General features: G+C 49.3%; 1 protein-coding gene across 9 annotated transcripts in view; it reads left to right on the top strand.

Moving 5' to 3' along the window:
- The window catches only part of NLRC3 (NLR family CARD domain containing 3), a 34,610-nt gene that overhangs the window by 6,759 nt on the left and 7,521 nt on the right, over window positions 1-20,330 (top strand). For 2 of the 9 annotated variants that reach the window (XM_047713907.1, XM_047713897.1), the window contains exons 2-11: window positions 8,741-8,831; window positions 9,207-9,357; window positions 9,623-9,806; window positions 9,901-11,650; window positions 12,541-12,627; window positions 15,699-15,782; window positions 16,258-16,341; window positions 17,799-17,882; window positions 19,380-19,463; window positions 19,931-20,014. In XM_047713907.1, the coding sequence (XP_047569863.1) occupies window positions 9,647-9,806; window positions 9,901-11,650; window positions 12,541-12,627; window positions 15,699-15,782; window positions 16,258-16,341; window positions 17,799-17,882; window positions 19,380-19,463; window positions 19,931-20,014 (2,417 nt within the window). In that variant the 5' untranslated portion in view covers window positions 8,741-8,831; window positions 9,207-9,357; window positions 9,623-9,646. Of the gene's footprint in view, window positions 1-6,590; window positions 6,685-8,119; window positions 8,832-9,191; window positions 9,358-9,622; window positions 9,807-9,900; window positions 11,651-12,540; window positions 12,628-15,698; window positions 15,783-16,257; window positions 16,342-17,798; window positions 17,883-19,379; window positions 19,464-19,930; window positions 20,015-20,330 lie in introns of those variants that run through there. The other 7 variants (XM_047713902.1, XM_047713905.1, XM_047713901.1 and 4 more) reach the window with 7 other exon arrangements.

The following is a 20,330-nucleotide window of genomic DNA, read 5'->3' as shown; positions in this document are numbered from 1 at the left end:
TATACTGCGAGGTCAGGCTGGTACAAATTCAAATTAGTTGTAATTTCAGGATGTTAAATACAATCCCATGGTAACCACAAAGAAAATAGCTATAATATAGATACAAAAGAAAATAAGATAGAAATTTAAACATCTCACTACAAAAAATCAACAGGACCCAAAACTATATGGTCAGCTAATCTTCAATAGAGCAAGGAGGACTATTCAATGGAAAACAGTCTCTCCTACAAATAATGTTGGGAAACTGGACAGCCACATGCAGAAGAATGAAACTGGACCACTTACATGCACCATACACAAACAGAAACTCGAAATGGATGAAAGACCTAAGTATGCGACAGGAAACCATCAAAATCCTAGGGGAAAACACAGGCAGAAACCTCTTTAACCTCAGTCGTAGCAAGTTCTTACTAGACAATCACCACAGGCAAGGGAAACAAAAGCAAAAAAATGAACTATTGCAACTTGATCAAGATAAAAGCTTCTGGGGGCGCCTGGGCCGCTCAGTGGGTTAAACCTCTGCCTTTGGCTCAGGTCATGATCTCAGGGTCCTAGGATCGAGTCCCGCATTGGGCTCTCTGCTTGGCAGGGAGCCTGCTTCCCCCTCTCTCTCTCTGCCTGCCTCTCTGCCTACTTGTGATTTCTCTTTTTCAAATAAACAAAATCTTAAAAAAAAAGAAAAGAAGATGTGGTCTATATGTACAATGGACTATTATTACTCAGCCATCAAAAAGAATGAAATCTTGCCATTTGCAATGACATGGATGGAGCTAGAGGGCATTATGCTAAGTGAAATAAGTCAGAGAAAGACAAGTACCATACGATTTCACTCATATATGGTATTTAAGAAACAAAATAGATGAGCATATGGAAAGGGGGCGGAACAAACTGTAAGAGACTCAACGATAGCAAACTGAGGGTTGATGGAGGGAATGGATGGGGAATGGGCATTAAGGAGGGCACTTGTTTTTTTTGTTTTTCTTTTTCCTTTTTAAGATTTTTATTTATGTGGCAGAGAGAGAGAGATTACAAGCAGGCAGAGAGAGAGGGGGAAGCAGTCTCCCCACCGAGCAGAGAGCCTGATGCGGGGCCCGATCCCAGGACCCCAAGATCATGACCCAAGCCGAAGGCAGAGGCTCAACCCTCTGAGCCACCCAGGCACCCCTGTTTTTCTTTTTAAAGGTTTTATTTATTTATTTGACACACAGAGAGAGAGCACAAGCAGGGGGAGCGGCAGGCAGAGAGATTAGAAGAAGCAGCTCCCCACGGAGCAGGGAGCCCGATGTGGGACCCAGGATCATGACCTGAATCAAAGGCTTAACCAGCTGAGCCATGAAGGCACCCCCTTCCTAACTCATTCTATGAGGTCCGGTCTACCAAACCCAAAGACATTACAAGAAAAGAAAACTTTGGATCAATATTCCTTAAGAACACAAATGCAAAAATCCTCAACAAAAATAAATTTCAGGAACTTAATCAATTTAATCATTTAATAAAGTCAGGAATGTATTCCCAGAATGCAATGATGATTTAACATAGGAAAATCGATCAATGTAATGTACATCAACAGAATAAAGGAAAGAAACCACATGACCATCTCAACCGATGCAGAAAAAGCACTTGACAAAGTTGAATATCCTTTCTTTTTTTGTCCTTAAAGATTTTATTTATTTATTTGAGAGTGAGAAAGAGACAGCACAGGCCGGATAGAGGGAGAAGCAGACTCCCTGCTGAGCAAGAAGTCTGATGCAGGGCTCTATCCCAGGACCCCAGGATCATGACCTGAGCCAAAAGCAGACATTCAACCAACACAGCCACCTGGGTGCCCCTAAATATCATTTTATAATAAAAACACTCAACAGGGGGTGCCTGGCTGATTCAGTCAGAAAAGCATGTGACTTGATCTCAGGGTCATGAGTTTGAGCCTCATATTGGGTGTAGAGATTACTTAAATAAATAAACTTAAAAAAATACTCTGGGGTACCTGGGTGGCTCAGCTGATTAAGAGTCTGGCTCTTGATTTCAGCTCAGGTCATGATCTCATGGTCCTTGGATGGAGCCCCACATCAAGCTCCCTGCTTAGCGGAGACTCTGCTTCTCTCCCTCTCCCTCTGTCCCTTCCCCGACTCATGCTCACACACACACTCTCTCTCTCTAAAATAAGTAAAGAAATCCTTAAAAAACAAAAACAAAACCTCTCAACAAACTAGGAACAGGAGGAATCTGCTTCCACATAACTAAAGCTATTTGTGAAAACACACAGAAAACATCACACTCCATGTTTGAAGTCTAGAAGCATTTCTTCTAAGATGAGGAATAAGATATATAACCCGCTTTTACCACTTCTATTCAACATAGTAGTGGAAATTCTAGCTAGAGCAACTAGGCAAGAAAAAAAAACATTTCAAAATTGGAAAGGAAGAATTAAAATCATCTCTGTTTACAGATGATATGCTCTTTTACAAAACAATTGTTAGAACTAATAAATTATTTCAGAAAAGTAGCAGAGGGGTGCCTGGGTGGCTCAGTGGGTTAGGCCGCTGCCTTCGGCTCAGGTCATGATCTCAGGGTCCTGGGATCGAGTCCCGCGTCGGGCTCTCTGCTCAGCAGGGAGCCTGCTCCCTCTCTCTCTCTCTCTCTTTGCCTGCCTCTCCGTCTACTTGTGATCTCTCTCTGTCAAATAAATAAATAAAATCTAAAAAAAAAAAAATTAAAAAAAAAAGAAAAGTAGCAGAGTACAAAGTCAACACACAAATAGAAATTGTATTTTCATATGTAAACAATGAACAATCTGAAAAGGAAATTATAAAACAACTCCATTCAAAATAGCATCAAAAATAATAAAATGCTTAGGAATTAACTTAAGGAAGTAAATGATTTGCACAATGAAAATGACAAACTGCTGCTGAAAGAAGTTTAAGAAGAAAATAAATGGAAACACATCCCATGTTCATGGATTGGAAGGCTTACAATTATTGAAATGTCCATACTACCCAAAGCTATCTACAGATCCAATGCAATTATATTAAAATCTTAAAATTTTCTGCAGAAATAGAAAAACTCATCCTAAACTTCATATGGAATCTTAAGGGATGACAAATAACCAAAAAAAAAGTCTTGAAAAAGAACAAAACTAGAAGACTCACACTTCTTAATTTCAAAATCAGTACAAAGCTACAGTAATCAAGACATTATGGTATTGGCATAGTGACAGACATACAGATGAACAGAACTGAATAGAGAGCCCAGAAAGACATCCTCACTTATATGGTAAAAAGATTTCTGACAATGAGGAAAGGACAGTCTTTTCAACAGATTGTACTGTGAAAATTGGACAGCCACATGCAAAAGCATGAAGTTAGACCCTTACCTATCTTACCTAATATCATATACAAAAACAAGCTCCAAAAGGATTAAGGACCTAAATGTAAGACCTAAGTAATAAAATTTTTAGAAGAAAACACAAAGCTTCATGACATGGGATCTGGTGATGATTTCTTGGATGTGACACTGAAGTTACAGCTATATATAGGTAACAAAAGAGAAAATAGACAAATTGAGCTTCATGAGAATTGGATACTTTGGTACCCACAGAATAAAAGGGAACCTACAGGATTGGAGAAAATATTTACAAATCATATACCTGATAAGAGATTAATATCCAGAATATACAGAGATCTCTTACAACTCAACAACAACAACAAAAACCGGACGTAAAAATGGGCCAAGGATTTCAACAGAATATTTTCCCAAAGAAGATATGCAACTAGGCATTAAGCACATGAAAAGATGCTCAACGTCACTCATCACTAGTGAAACAAATCCAAGACTATAATGAGATACCACCTCGCATCCATTAGGACGGCTACTCTCAAAAACACAGGGAACAACAAGCCTTGGTGAAAAGCGGAAAAACTGGGACCCTTATGCACTTTTGGTGGGACTGTAAAATGGTAAAGCTACTGTGGAAAGAGTTTGGCAGGTCCTCAAAAATTTAAAAAAAAAAAAAAAAAAAAAAGAATGACCAAATGACCCAGAAATTCCACTTGTGGGTATACGCTCAAGAACTGAAAGCAAGAGGGTGCCTCGGTGGCCCAGCCGACTGACTGTTGGATTCTTGGTTTCAGCTCAGGTCATGATCTCAGGGTCATGAGATCGAGACCGTCATGGGGCTCTGTGCTCAGTGGGGAGTCCGCTTGAGGATTCTCTCCTGCTGCCCTCCCCCCTCACACTCACGCACGCACTCTCGCTCTCAAATAAATAAATCTTTATTTTTTAAAGAGTTGGAGCCAGAGGTGGGGTTTGACCTCACAACCCTGAGATCATGACCTGAGCCAAAATCAAGAGTTGGACGCTTAAATGACTGAGCCATGCAGGCGCCCCTATTTAACCACAATTTTTAAATGAAAAAAAAAAAAAAAAAACCCCACATAGATCCATATGATTCTATTTATATGAAATCCTAGAAAAGACAAAACTAATCTTAAAGAAAAAGAGCAGATCGGCAACTCAGGGCCAGAGGGGTGCGGTTGAGACAGACTGCAAAGGTCCACGAGGGGATTTTTTCGGAGGAAGAAATGTTCAAGGTCTTGAGTGTGGTAGTTGCTACAGGGGTGTAAACATTTGTCAGAACTCATCTAGCTCTATGCTTGAAATGGGTGCATTTTTTGTATATAAATTATACCTCAAAAAGGTAATTAAAACCTTTATGACACAGCTTAAAAAAATACACTGTGAACGATTCTCCAGTTTGACCTTATTTTTTATGGCCAGAGAGTTTTCCATTGTATTTTACCAAACCTCTTTGAACAAAAATTTAGGTTATTTCCCATTCAACTTCTTATTACAAAGAATGCTTCGGAATCATCCTTGTGGTCACATCGTTGTACACGTATCCACTTAATTCCTTGGGATAAACTCCCAGAAGTGGAACTTCTCAGTCAGAAGATATTTAACAGCAATAGATAATGCCAAAATATAATCCTGAATCGTACTAATTTACCTTCTCACCAACTCTGTTAAGATTCCTACCACTCCCACATTCTCACCAATGCAGCCTGTTAGGTCATTAAAATTTTTGTCAGGCGAAAAATAGTAGTTCCTAGTTTTGATTTTTTCTTGATCATTAGTGAGAATGAGCATCTTTTCAATGCCCTGGGCATTTACACTTCTCTGAATTATCTGTATCCTTTTTTCTATTTCTGTGTCCATAAGTATCTGTCTGTGTCCATAATTCTATTTAGTTACTTATTAATTTCTTAGTGATTTACAGGAGCTCTCCATAATGTTCAGGACATTAGTGCTCTTTCATGTATATTGCAAAGGGTGACTCCTGGCTTGAGGTTTTTTTCAATTTTATTTTATTTTTTCAAAGATTTTATTTATTTATATGACAGAGAGACAGAGATCCCAACTAGGCAAGAGGCAGGCAGAGAAAGAGGAGGAAGCAGGCTCCCCACTGAGCAGGGAGCCCGATGAGGGGTTCAATCCCAGGACCCTGAGACCATGACCTGAGCGGAAGGCAGAGGCTTAACCCACTGAGCCACCCGGGCGCACCAAGTTTTTTTTTTTTTTTTTTTTTTTTTTTTTTTTTTTTTCAATTATATTGATGGCTTTTACTGTTATTTGGAAATTTTAAATTAAGGCAAGTCTGTTAGTCTTCCCTTTGTGATTTCAAGATTTTACATGTTGCTTCAAAAAAAAAGCCTTCCTCACCCAAAGAATATTTTAAAATATTCTCCCATATTTTCTTATTCTGTTTTCATGGTTTCATGTTTTTAATTTTAATTCTTTAATCCAAAGCGAAATCAAATTTTACACTCACTATGAATTAGAGCTCCAAGTATATTTTTCATAGACTGACCAGTTTGCCCCAACACCATTTCCACTGATTTAAAATGTTATTTTCTTCCCACATTACCAAACGCCTTCCTATGTACGTCATATAAATATGTATTTGTTCCTGGGCTCTATACTGTGTTCTAATGTCTTACGTATCTACTCTCGTGCTAGGCAGCCTGTTTCACACAGCCTGATATAAATGGAGGAGGGTATTCAAGACTCCAAGGTTGACTCAGTACTAGAAAATCTGTCAGTGCAGCTCACAGACGGCAGGAGAGATCGAATATGAGTCAATCAAGTCACTCCCTCCAGTGGCTTCCTACCACACTTAGAACAAAGCCAAAGTCCTTAAGACCGTGAGCAGGTCTCAACCACCCGCTGACCTTGTCTCCTAACCCTCCCATCTGTGAGCGCCCTTGCCCGTTCACCATGCTCCAGCAACTCTGCGTTTTTCCACCCCTGGATCACGCAAGGCATTTGAACTTGCTATCCCCTAGCTCCCTGCACGATTAACTCTTTCTCACCCTTCAGATCGCTGTTCCTAAGTAGCCTTCTCTCAGAGGCCCTCTCTGGCCACCATGAACACCACCTGCTGGCCACGTGCACTGTGTCTCATTCACGGCACTTCGTCACCAGCAGGGAGCCCTCCCTCCTTCCCTTGTCGTCGCCCTTACTGTCACTATGCCCCTACCCTGGTCACACTCACAGGGTTGGACTTTGTCTAACTTGTTCACCTTCACATCCCCCAGTGCCTGGGACACACCACAGGCCCTCAGTCAATACCCGCTGATTGGATGAGTGAATGGAAATCAATCACGGGGCTAGATCAATATCGCTAAAAAGGTATGTGCCCACTTAACAGACATGTCCCATTTTTTTTTTTTAATGTGGGAACGCAGTCGATTATCCAGCACAAAGGCTGGTGTCAGTGAAGCCTTGGTTTCTCTCGCAACTTAGCTGCTTCCCAGTTATGTATCCTTGGGCAAATCACTTAACCTCCCTGAGCCTCGATCCATGAAATGGGAGAGATAATGCAATGGAGAGTAGTGGCGAGAGATCAAACGAAGGAAGTGCTTAACAGACTGTCTGGAACACAGGGAGCCTGCAGTGAGTTAGCACGTAGTGTTGTTCGAATGGTGGTGGGACACAAGGAACTGCAGGAGTCTTTTTCAAGAGGAGAGAACTAGTCAGACACTGCCACAAACGTCAGGCCTGCAGGCTTGGGCTGGAACTAAGGCGAGGATGCTTTGTATGACTGCCATTCTTCTCCATCGCACGCAGGAAGCAGTGCGTCTGACTGATGTGGGAAAATTGTTTGAGATAAGTGTTGCCATTTGAGAAAATAGAATTTTAATAGAGTAATATAGACTATACTATATTATATATATAATTATATTAAAATATTATATATAAAATTATAATTATATATTATATAATAATTATTATATATAGTTATTATTATAATTATTATACACTATTATTATATTATTTATTATATTATTATATAGGCAGACACCCAACCAACTGAGCTACCCAGGTGCCTTTCATGGTTAATTCTTACTATTCTATTTTTTATATATATATATGGTGGCTCAGTTGGTTGGGTGTCTGCCTTCAGCTCAGGTCATGATCCCAGGGTCCGGGGATTGAGTCCCACATCAGGCTCCTTGCTCAGTGGGGAGCCTGTTTCTACTTCTGCCTCTCTCTGTCTCTCATGAATAAATACATAAAATCTTAAAAAAAATTAACCATGAAATGATGGGAACTAATGTGAATATTTAATACATTGATTGGATAGGAGATAAAATACACAAAAATTATCTTCTTTATACCAACAGAAATCACAAGAATGACAAAAGCTATTTAAAAATATCTAGGAGCGCCTGGGTGGCTCAGTGGGTTAAGCATCTGCCTTCAGCTCAGGTCATGATCGTGGGGCACTGGGACTGAAGTCCATGTCTGGTTCCCTGCTCAGTGGGGAGCCCGCTTCTCCCTCTCCTTCTGCCCCTCCCCTGCCTGTGCTTGCTCTCACTCTCTCAAATAAATAAGTAAAAATTTAAAAATCTTTTAAAATATCTAGATACAGGGACGCCTGGGTGGCTCAGTTGGTTAAGCAGCTGCCTTCGGCTCAGGTCATGATCCCAGCGTCCTGGGATTGAGTCCCGCATCGGGCTCCTTGCTCGGCAGGGAGCCTGCTTCTCCCTCTGCCTCTTCCTGCCATTCTGTCTGCCTGTGCTCGCTCTCTCTCCCTCTCTCTCTGACAAATAAATAAAATCTTTAAAAAAATATATCTAGATACAAATAGGATTGACAAGAGCCACACGAGGGAAAACACTTTCACTGGAGGACCTAAAGGAAGTCCAATGACACCCACACCAGCCTATACACATGCACGTGATTTCGGTTCAGATCCCATCTGGTTTCTTCTCCCCTGGGTTTTGACACTTAGGTGAACAAAAGCGGAGAACAGCGAGAGGATCGGAGGAAGTATAAGAAGCGTGGCCTCGCCCTGGCCTTCTATGCAAGCACCCAAATTCCCCTGGCCGGCCTAGACACCACCCATCCTGAATTCATTGCACAAGTTAGTTCTTCAACAGTGTGATGAACAGAATGGCTGGAAAATGCTATTTTACTTGTTGCTAAGCTTCTTTCAGCATTTTCCAGGTAAAAAGGTTCCTCCTGAGTTAGAATGCCAGGAAGGCCCCATGCACACAAAAGGTCAGGGAGTCTGTGGCACCCTTGGGACCGGAGCCAGTCGACCCCTCGTAAGTGACCGTCCCTGAGACCCAGAGAACTGCAGGGCTGGGACGCATGTGTCAGACCCATCTCGGTGAGCTCTTGCCACCCAGAGCGGTAGCTGGGACCTCTGCCCGGTGCTGTGTCCTCTTTTCTCTCCTAGACCTGTGGACGAGGGATGGCCGACCCCCACCCCCTGAGTCGTGGGGCCTGGTGGAGGGGCTGTTGTGGGCCGGACATCCGGCCTGCTGCAGGTGAGGCAGGGGAGGGGCTGGCAGTGGGCTTGGGGTCCTCCAGTGTCCACCTTAGCTAAGGGAGGGACACATTGGGGTAGCCAACCTTGGCAACAGGAAAAGGAATGAGAGTAGGGGGTGCCGGGGCACGGCTCTGCCTCATCGTGGCTGCAGGAAACCATGCTGCTGCGGGTCAAGAGCCCCAGGGAAACACTGACAAAATGGCAACACTCCTGGCGTTGTCCACTGGAGGAGTCTGGACAAGCACACCAAGACACGAACCTACCACTGTAGGCCTGTGCACATGGCTTCACTGCCCTAAGAGCCCCCTGGGTTCCAATCTACCCCTCCACTCCTGGCAACCACCAGCCATCTCTACAGTTTTGCCTTTTCCAGAAGATCGCCGAATTGCCTTCCCAGACTGGCTTCCTTCATTCACCCCTTCGTGTGAGTGGACCTGCCCTTCGCCTCCTCTCTATATCCAAGTCACAAATGAGGACACCAGCGCACAAGCAGCTCAGGCGGCCTGCCCAGCGTCACACAGCCAGTAAGTGGGCAAGCTCAGGTTGCAGCCCGGCGCGGTTCGGATCCACTGGCCCCCCACGTCTAAGCCACGCTTCTGGCATCAGGGGCTTCTCTCACCCTCTGGGAACAAACAGCCCTTCCGAGCCCTTCCTGGAGGCCAGGCCAAGGCCACTAGCAGTCTGGGGAAGGACAGAGAGTGGGTGCCTCCCCGTCCCTGGAGGCTCACTCACCTGTCCGAGGCCAGGGTGGCGACACGGCAGACAGCATGTCCGGCCCTCTCTTCACAGCTCCTGGCGGCAATCCCAGACTCCATGAGGAAACAGGAGGTGCGGACCGGTGGGGAGGCAGGCCAGGGCCGAGGCCCCGGCCCCCCGGCGGGGCAGGTGAAAGCCCTCGTGGACCTGCTGGCCGGGAAGAGCAGTCAGGGCTCCCAGGCCCCACAGACCCTGGACAGGACACCACACGGTGATGGTAGGCAGATGGAGGTTCTCCCTGGGCCCTCCCCCTCCACACTTCACCCCTCCTTGATCCTCCCCAGCCCTCCCCTTTGGCCTCTGTCCCACAGACTCCAGGATACAGAAGTGCCAGGAGACTCTGCTGAACAGGGCAAAGGGCAGCCCGGAGCTGGGTGGCCCCTCGCCCAGGCTGACCAGCCTCCTCCTGGTGGAGGGGCTCACGGACCTGCAGCTGAAGGAACACGACTTCACGCAGGTGGAGACCACACGTGGGGACTGGCACCTGGCTAGGACCATCGCCCTGGACAGACTCTTCCTGCCTCTGTCTCGGGTTTCTATTCCACCCCGAATCTCCATCACCATTGGGGTAGCTGGCGTGGGCAAGACCACCCTGGTGAGGAACTTTGTCCACCTCTGGGCCCAGGGACAGGTTGGCAAGGACTTCTCCCTGGTGCTACCCTTGACCTTCCGAGATCTCAACACCCACGAGAAGCTGTCTGCCGACAGACTCCTTCGCTCCATCTTCCCGCACACTGGGGAGTCTGGCCTGGTGGCAGCAGCCCTACCCAAAATCCTCCTGATCCTGGACGGCCTGGATGAATGCAAGACACCCCTGGACTTCTCCAACACCGTGGCCTGCACAGACCCCAAGAAGGAGATCCAGGTGGACCATCTGATCACCAACATCATCCGAGGGAACCTCTTCCCAGAAGTTTCCGTCTGGGTCACTTCCCGCCCCGGCATGGCTGGCCAGATCCCGGGGGGCCTGGTGGACCGGATGACAGAGATCCGGGGCTTTACGGAGGAGGAGATCAAGGAGTGTCTGGAGGAGCTGTTTCCGGAGGACCACACCCTCTCAGACTGGGTCCTGAGGCAGGTGCAGGCAGACAGGGCCCTATACCTGATGTGCACGGTGCCGGCCTTCTGCCGCCTCGCAGGGCTGGCACTGGGCCACCTGAGGCGCAGCAAGCCGGGGCCCCACGACGCGGAGCCGTGGACCCCCAGGACGCTGTGCGAGCTCTACTCTTGGTACTTCCAGATGGCCCTGGGTGGGGATGGGCAGGAGAAGGGCAAGGCGAGCCCTCGCATGGAGCAGGTGGCCCACAGCAGCCGCAAGATGGTGGGGACGCTGGGCCGCCTGGCCTTCCACGGGCTGGTCAGGAGGAAGTACGTGTTCTACGAGCAGGACCTGAAGGCGTTTGGCGTGGATCTCGCTCTGCTGCAGAGCGCCCTGTGCGGCTGCTTCTTGAGGCGCGAAGAGACGCTGGCCTCCGCCGCGGCCTACTGCTTCGCCCACCTGTCCCTGCAGGAGTTCGCGGCGGCCGCCTACTACCACAGCGCCTCCAGGCGGGCCGTCTTCGACCTCTTCACCGAGGGGGGCGTGTCCTGGCCCCGCCTGGGCTTCCTCACGCATTTCCGAGGCGCGGCCCAGCGGGCCATGCAGGCGGAGGACGGGCGGCTGGACGTGTTCCTGCGCTTCCTCTCGGGGCTCCTGTCTCCGAGGGTCAACGCGCTGCTGGCGGGCTCCCTGCTGGCCCAGGGCGAGCACCAGGCCTACCGGGCCCAGGTGGCTGAGCTCCTGCAGGGCTGCCTCCGCCCCAACGTGGCCGTGAGCGCGCGGGCGGTGAACGTCCTGCGCTGCCTGCGCGAGCTGCAGCACCCAGAGCCGGCCCGCAGCGTGGAGGAGGCCCTGGAGAGCGGGGCCCTGGCGGGGCTCAGCGGCCCCCAGCACCACGCCGCCCTGGCTTACCTCCTGCAGGTGTCGGACGCCTACGCCCAGGAGGCCAACCTGTCGCTGTGCCTCAGCAGGGGTGTCCTCCGGAGCCTGCTGCCCCAGCTGCTTTACTGCCGGAGCCTGAGGTGGGCGCGGGGGTCGGGCTGCGCCACGCAAGCGGGCGGAGGGTGGGGGGCCTGGAAGCTTCCTCCCTTCTACCATGCGCCCCAGCTCAGCATGCGGGGGCGGCCATAACCATGGTGGACCACGACGTGCATGGGTTAAGGCATCAGAAACTTACTCTCTTGCAGCTCAGGAGACCAGGGTCCCAAATCAAGGTATTAATTAGCAGGGCCAACCTCCCTCTGAGAGCCACAGGGGAACAGCCTTCCTGCCTCTCTAGCGTGTGCTGTTTGGTGGCTTCCCCAGCTTGTCCACACATTGCTCCCATCTGTGTGGTCTCACAGACTCCTCCTCCATGTCTCTGTCTTCGTGTAGTGCCCCCTTGGGTGAGCACACCAGTCATGCGGGAGGACAGGCCAAGCCTGCTCAGAATGACCTCATCTTAACTACTTACATCTGCAGTGACTCGGTTTCCAAACAAGGTCATGTTCTTGAGGCACTGGGAGGTCGACACCTTCCTGTCTTTTGGGGGAACACAAATCAACCTCCAATACCCTCCAAACCATCCCCGTGCTGACGGAGGCCACACCCACTCACCCCACCCCCAGCCCAGGGCCCACCCAGCACTCTGGACCTTAGGAAGGCTGCAAGGCCAGGGCCATTCCAGACTTTGAGCAGGTGCCACATCCTCAGGAGGACAGCTAGCAACCTATGACCTGCAGGCTCACAGGGTGTGGAAGGATGACTGGGGAGATGTCTCAGTAAAATGGAGAGCGTGGAGGGTCTGCCAGCATGGACCCCTGAGCTGCCTGCCAGGGGCTGGATCGCGATGGAGACATTGGCCGGGGTGCCTCTGGCACCTCCACCTGCCCGTGGGCGCTGGTCCTGCTCACAGTTGCTCTTTCTCCTGCAGGCTGGACAGCAACCAGTTCCAGGACCCCGTGATGGAACTGCTGGGCAGCGTGCTGAGTGGGAAGGACTGTCGCATTCAGAAGATCAGGTAATGCGGACCCAGGAGCTCCTGTCCAGAATGCCCACCTGTTGCACAGAGTCTGGGGCTCCTTTCCCATCCTCCTCTCTGCTCGAGCGGCCAGGGATGCTTTCAGGGAGAGGTGCCTTTGAAGCATGTGGCTCAGGATGCACGCTGCTTATATCTGTCCATTCCAGAAAGTTCCAGAGGCTCAGGTGCCTCATCTGTGAGAAAAGGGAAGGATATAGTGAGGGTTAGATGCTCTCATGGACATGGAAGCATGTCTCTGAACACAACGTTCTGATGTGGAGTCAGGCCGGGTCTTCTCTAAGCTCTCAAAGTTGGACCTCAAAATAGTACGGGAGGCACACGATCGCATCATTAAATAAAACTTCAAAGTTTTTCATTGAAAACTGAATTTAAATTTAAACTTTTATTAAAGTGCAGAAAACACAATTTAAACATTGCATCTTTACTGTTGTAATTAGATGAAAGTCTTAAACTGGCAGAAAGAGAGATTTCTGTTCTTACGAAACCTCTTTTGTGATAACATTTCTGAATTGGGGTAACATCCGGGTTTGGAGCTGAAATGATGGGTGAGCTGGGGGTGGCTCGAACTAGGGAGGTAAGTTTGGGGCACAGGATCCAGAGAGGAATTCTTCATCCTCACTAAACCTCCCTCTGGGTTCTGAAATCATCTTTATCTGAGAAAACAAAAACAAATGTGAGATGATTCAGGAGAAAAAGAAGTCAACCAGGAACAGCGGTGAGAGCGGTGGGCTCTGTGTGGCCCTGTACAGTCACCTCTCTGCCTAAAGAGGGTGAAATGGGGTGACAACAGTACCTGTGAGTCCAGGGTTCCCCACGACCCTCCTCAGGCTCAATGAATCACTTGAAGGACTCACAGAACTCGGAAAGCCATTGTGGTTCATCACACCACAAAGATACAGATGGAAATCTGCAAAGAGGGAAGGTGTGTGGGGCATGCCCAGGGAGAACAGGTGAGTTTTGCTTGTCCCTCCCGGTGCGGTCATATACACAGTGTCTCCCTCTCCCGGTGACCACGTGTGACAGCACACATCAAGCATTCCCAGCATCAAGGCTCACCCAGGCTGGTCCATGGAGTTTTCATGGGGGGCTGGGCATGGAGACACACCTGACTGCCCACAGGGAAGCCCCTCCAGGGATCAAGCTGTTACTGTAGGGGCAGAGTGGGGGGGAGGGTGAGTCCCCCAGGTAAACAGAGGTCAGCTTTCAGGAACTGGGGGCCAGGTTAAGCCTTTCTGCACACTAACTGCCCCTTCGGGTTGTCGAGCAGCTCCAACAGGTTAATGCAAGGGAAGCGTGAGGCCACGCCAGGCACAGGGGAGGCACCATACAAGGGCCAGCCATTATCAGCAGGATTCTCTTTGTCTTGGGCCAGAGATATAAATGCAGTCCCTTGGCAAGAATCATGATGACAACTTTTCATTATTTTTTCCTTCATGGGAGCCTTCAGCCAAATAGTCAACTTCTAGTGTTTTGCATAAAGGAATCTGGAGAATGTGCAGAATATTTTCTGAACAAAAGCTCCAAATTTCCTCTGTGGCCACATGCTCTTCTTCACCTCCCCGTAGCTGGTCCTCAGGGCCACACCTCTCTGTGAAATGTCCAAGGCACACTTCAGAATACACACATGGCTCGTGGAACATTACTTATAAAACATTGTAGAAGTCCTGGGTGGAGGGGGGACAGAGGCATTCTGGAACTCAAGAACGTTTATGCAGACAGCAGTCTGGATGAATGGTCTTCCAAGGTTAAACAAAAGAACCCTTTTTAAAAGTGGTCAATCATGGGGCACCTGGGTGGCTCATTCGGTTGAGCGTCTGCCTTCGGCTCAGGTCACGATCTCAGGATCCTGGGATCCAGCCCCACGTCTGGCTCTGTGCTCTCCCTCTGTACTCTCTCTCTCTCACTCTCAATAAAAAATATATATATATATTTTTAAAAAATGGTCTATTAGGCAGGACCCCAGTAAGAGGTGGACAGCTGGGAGGTGCTGGGATTGAAAGCAGTGGGGTTCTTGGTTCCCCCTCAGCCTTCAGGGATTCCTGAGGCTTTTCTGATGAACACCAGGGGCCCCTGAAACACAGCTTGAAAGGCCCTGGGATTCTAACTGCATCCCCGGGGAAGCTCCACAGTTCTAAATGCCCAAGAAACTATGAAAAACCTCAACAGCCACCATTTCTGAAACTGGTCCAGGAAGCCTCGTGGTCCACCAGCTTCTTCCTGAAATCACCCTTACAGGGCAGACACAAGCATTTTTTGGTTATGGGTTGTTTTACTTCCAAGTTAGCTCTGTAATAAGTACCCTCTTCCTCTGTTGCATTAGAAAAAGGGCTGGGGATGCGCCTGGGTGGCTCAGTGGGTTAAGCCGCTGCCTTCGGCTCGGGTCACGATCTCAGGGTCCTGGGATCGAGTCCCGCATCGGGCTCTCTGCTCAGCAGGGAGCCTGCTTCCCTCTCTGTCTCTCTCTCTGCCTGTCTACTTGTGATCTGTCAAATAAATAAAATCTTTAAAAAAAAAAAAAAAAGAAAAAGGGCTGGGGCCAGTGGTAAGCCAGAACTATGAATTCAGCCACTGGTCCATAAGAGCAGATTATTAAAGCTTTAGGAACTTTAGCAATCTGGGAGTGTGTGAAATGGCCGTGGTGAGCTTATTTTACTCTACTGAGATTGGCCAACGCTACACGTCTGTGTTTCTGTATTGGTGTCTCGCAGTACAGCGCTGTGCGGGGTCTCTGCCAGGGACTTCTGTCACTGCCCGGGCTCTCTGCCACACTGTTTGTGTAGAAGCTGCTGTGCCAGATTCCGGCCCAACTTGGCCCTGAAGCTCTTTTCCTGTGTGAGGGTCTGTCCCCCAACTCGGGCCCTCCCTCACCTGGCCCAGAGGTTTTCCCGGGCTGGGCACTTCCATGCTGGGTCTCGCCTCATCTCCACCTGTGTCCAGGCCCTCATGACGCTGGTGAAACTGAGAGGTTTGGATCATAAGCCTGGTGCTGAGAAAGAGGCAAGGAGATCTACAGATCCGCAATAACCTCTCCTCTCCCTCTCCTTGCCCAGCTTGGCTGAGAACCAGATCAGTAACAAAGGGGCCAAAGCTCTGGCCAGATCCCTCTTGGTCAACAGAAGTCTGACTTCTCTGGAGTAAGTAGGACATGAGGCCAACCTTCCACCATCGGGCCCCGGACAGCTTGAGAGCCATCTCATGGAGTCCCCCAGACCACGCTCTCCCCTGGTGGGGTGGAAGAACAGCTAAGCTAGCCAAGTCCTGGCTCCTTCTCAGCCGTTGGGACCAACCCAGGGAGGGCCGGGATCTCGGTCCTGAAGCTGGTGTTATTCTCCCTGCTCTCCCCAGAGAGCTGGTCCAAGGCCAGTCTGTCAGACCCTGCTTTCTTCTCCCCGTACATGGGGGCCATACTGGGAAATTCCTTACTTGTTCACCTAAATAAGGGTCTCTGCAAAATATGAAATCCTAGACCCCAATTCATTATTTTCATGGAGGATAGATTTAAAGGTCAGGTAATTTCTGTTCTTTTTTTTCCTCCCTGGGAATTGGATTAAAAAACAAACAAAAACAAAAACAAAAAAACCCCAGTTCTTTCTCTCTTCCCTCCGCCAGCCTCCGCAATAACTCCATTGGACCTCAAGGGGCCAAGGCTCTGGCAGATGCTCTGAAGATCAACCGCACTCTGGCCTTTCTGAGGTATGTGCTGTCTGCCCCCGGTCCCAATGCAACCAGCAGAGGACCCAGAAAACCCTCTCCCAGGTGCCAGCCATGGAGTGGGAGATGATTTGAAATGGTGGCCATGCCGTACTGGCTCCCATCTAAGAGGGCACCACCTGATCTTGTATCCTATGCAAGTTTCAGGTTTTAGCTCTTCCCTGGTCATTGTCCTTGTGTTCACAGCCTAATCAGGGGATGGAGAAGGCAGCGTGGGGTTGTACAGAAGTGGAAAGGCAAGATAATCTATGAGGAAAACTTCCTGTCCTCCACTGAGTGGGATATCCCAAGGCCATGGTGTCAGAATGTTCCCCTGAGGTGTTTTCTAGGACTTTGGAAAGCCCATCTTCCAGAATATTCTTTGCTTCCTGTGGCTTCCTGTGCTTTTAGGGGCCTGGGGTTGTATCCATCCTTAGTTGAGTGTGTACTGTCACTTGTTTTTTTCATTTATTTTTATTGGGGTGAAACTCACCATTTTAAAGTATATATTTCATTGGCACTTGGCACATTCACAGTTGTTCATTCACCACCTCTATCGGGTTCCCAAATATTTCCATCACCCTAAAAGTAGACCCTGTATCCATCAGCAATCACGTCCCATTCTCTGCCTCCCCCTCCCCTTGCCCCTCCCGGGCAGCCACCAGGGACTGCTGCTTTCTGTCTCCACGTTTACCTACCCTGGAGATTTCACATATAGAATCCTTCAATAAGACCCTTTTGTCTGGCTTCTGTCACTGAGCGTCTTCAAAGTTCATCCACATAGTGGCAGGTGTCAATGCTTCATTCCTGTTTCCAGCTGAGTCATATTCCACTGTATGGAATTCCACTGCATGGACTGTATAGACAGACCACAGTTCATCCATTCATCAGCTGATGGACATGTGGGCTGTTTCCATCCTTTGGCTCATGTGAATAATGCTGCCGCACAGTCCTGTGAGCACCTGTCCTCATTTCTTTAGGGCAGACACCTACCAGTGGAACTGGCCATGTCATATGGTAGCTCTGTTTGACCTTTTGAGGAGTTGCCAGACTGTTTTCCACAAGGTCTGCCCCATTTTACATTCCCACCAGCAGTGTGTAAGGGTTCCAGTTCTTTGACGTCCCTGTTAACACCTGGATGCTGTGGCTTTTAGTGGCAGTTAAGTCTACTGATAACCTAGTTATTGTTACCGAGATGCCAGGGACACCTTGTTCCCGATCGACAGACAAATGCTTAGAGACCCAGAGGGAATCCTGAGGCCACAGCAGCACTGGGAAGAACCAACTGTTCCCAAATCCTGTGTGGTGGGGAGCAAGGGCACATAGCACTCAGTGGCTGCCCCACCACTGTCCCTCTGCCTCATCCCTTGGGCCTCAGTAATGCCACAGGAGAGGTTAAGGCCACCACTGGCCACGCTCACGGGCACCGCTGCTGATGCACTTCTCCCTTGCTTCCACAGCCTCCAGAGCAATGCCATCAGGGATAATGGAGCCAGGTCCGTGGCTGAGGCCTTGGCCGCCAACCGGACCCTCTCCGTGCTGCAGTAAGTGGACGTGCTGACCAGCACAGGGCCCCCTTCTTCTCTCCTCTCCTCCTCCAAGGGCCTCTCTGTTTCCTGCAAGGAAGGATGATTGGGGAGATGTCCTGAGGCTTTCTGACCCATCTGGATGGTCCCTGGAAATCTTGATGTCCACTGCTTTTCCACAGAACAGGTGTTGGAAAATAATTAAAGATAAAGCCTTCTGCCAATGCAAAGTCCTCTCCACAAATGCAGTAAAGAACGAAACAGCTTAGTTATCTGAATAGTCAACTAGACCACAGTCACACCATTGGCCATCCAACAACCAGATGGCAAAGACCAAGAAATCTCACCCTTTCTTCCAGCCAGGCAGACACAACCCATGATACGTGTGTTCTCAAGAAAACTCGTTCTCAAGTGAGAGGACTGGACAGCACCATTTGTCATACAGTTTTCCTTAAATTTGCCTAGTAGCTGGGGTAGCCATCTGTTTGCTAATTGCCTTTATCCAAAGGAAAAATCAAACTTCTATCTTTAGGACAACGTGGAGTCGTGCTATCTTCCTTGATGTGTACATTTCAAAGAGAGGGCTCCAAGGTCCCTATAGGCTGTAAATCCGGCAAGAGGTTGATTTAGCTTTTAAAAAGACTTACAGGGGCACCTGGGTGGCTCAGTGGGTTAAAGCCTCTGCCTTCGGCTCAGGTCATGGTCCCAGGGTCCTGGGATCGAGCCCCGCATTGGGCTCTCTGCTCCACAGGGAAACTGCTTCCTCCTCTCTCTCTGCCTGCCTCTCTGCCTACTTGTGATCTCTGTCAAATGGATAAATAAAATATTAAAAATAAATAAATAAATAAATAAAAAGACTTACACACTTCTCAAAGGGACAGATTTATCATTGCAAGTTTTCTCAAAGAAACATTCCAAGGGAAAGGGAGGCCTCTTTCCCTTTTAGAACCATGGAAAGTTCCCTTTTGCTTACATTGTATTTAGCCTGACCCAAGACAGGTCCTGCCTTGCCTGTCCTCCTAGGATAAGCACAGGGCTCTTAGCAACATCTCCCCCTCCAGGTTTGGTGTAAAGGGAAATAGCTGTTGGAGAAGGACCTAAAAGGAAGGTCTGCCGTCGGGAGGACTGCAGGGTTGGGAGGAAGGCTGCTGGTCGGTCTAGATGGAGGTGGACTGTTGGGTGTGGGGAGCGTTGATTAGGTGAGGAGCCAGCGGGACTCACATGTGGAAGTCACCACCTGAGAGGTTCTGGATAGTCTGTGTCCTCTAGTCACTGCTTCCAGCTTCTGAAAGGGGAGGGCCCAGCTGTCCTTGCCTCTGACACCTCCCAGAATGATGTCAGTCTGCTGACATCACTTTGGCGACAACACACAGACCTTTCCTAGAGACCGCTGTGCCAATGCTGTGGTAAATGGCGAGTGTATTCGAGTAGTCTCTGAGCTCTCGCCTTCAACCAGACTGTCCCTGGTGGGAATAGCTTTGGCCAGCTTTGCTGAAAGACCCTTCTCTCCCACAGCCTACAGAAGAATACCATCGGGCCTGTGGGAGCCCAGCAGATGGCAGATACCCTGAAACAGAACAGGAGTCTGAAGGAGCTCATGTGAGAAATGCAGAAAGGCCAAATTTGCATCCTCAGTGACGCACAGTGCCCAGCCCATCATAAATATTTGTGAGCATGAGGATGGACGGATGGACGGACGGACGGATGAACGTGTGGGTGCAAGATAACTCCAGTTCCCAGGAGTGGGACGGTCTCAGACTTAATCTTACTGCCTTCCCAACACCTCCTGGCTACCTTCACGGACAGTATCACTATAAAGAGTTGGCCGTGCCCCCTGCTAGGGAGTCAAGGACTTTGATCCTTCGATCTCTTACAGGCCACAGGGAAGCACAGGTCACTTGCGGAGGCCACCAGCTACAGACTGAAGCTGAGCAAGCTGTGCACTGGGCACCCTTAATGCAACACAGGAAGCACAGCCCTGGGGTGCGACCCTGGACCCTGAGACCGGGCCCCACCCTGCTAGGCTGCTCCAGAAAACCAGCTTGCCCTTGTCTCCTCTCTTGCAGATTCTCCAGTAACAGCATTGGCGACGGAGGTGCGGAGGCCCTGGCTAAGGCCCTGAAGGTGAACCAGGGCCTGGAAAGCCTGGAGTGAGTCTGCCTGACCGCCCTCCAGGAGTGGCCGTGGGCAGAGGGTGACTCCCCTGGTTTCCCCATCAAGAAGGCGGGCTGGGCTATCAGTCAGGACCACAACTTTGCCCGAACCCAACCAACCACCAGCCTTGGGCACACAGTGAGCTCAGTCTCTCCCCATACCCCCCTCGCTGGTCCATCCCACCGCACCAGCCCCATCTCCCTGGACAGCTGAGGCTGGTGTTGGCCGTGGAGATTGCGGAGTGACAAGCACCGAGTGCCCCTCAAAAGCTGGCACAGATGGCTAAAGAGGGTATCGGCCAAGTGGCCGGTG

This window comes from Lutra lutra, chromosome 18, assembly GCF_902655055.1.
Source record: "Lutra lutra chromosome 18, mLutLut1.2, whole genome shotgun sequence".
In the NCBI taxonomy this organism is placed as follows: domain Eukaryota; kingdom Metazoa; phylum Chordata; class Mammalia; order Carnivora; family Mustelidae; genus Lutra; species Lutra lutra.
The sequence above is the reverse complement of the archived record's forward strand: the minus strand, read 5'-3'. Positions and strand labels throughout refer to the sequence as shown.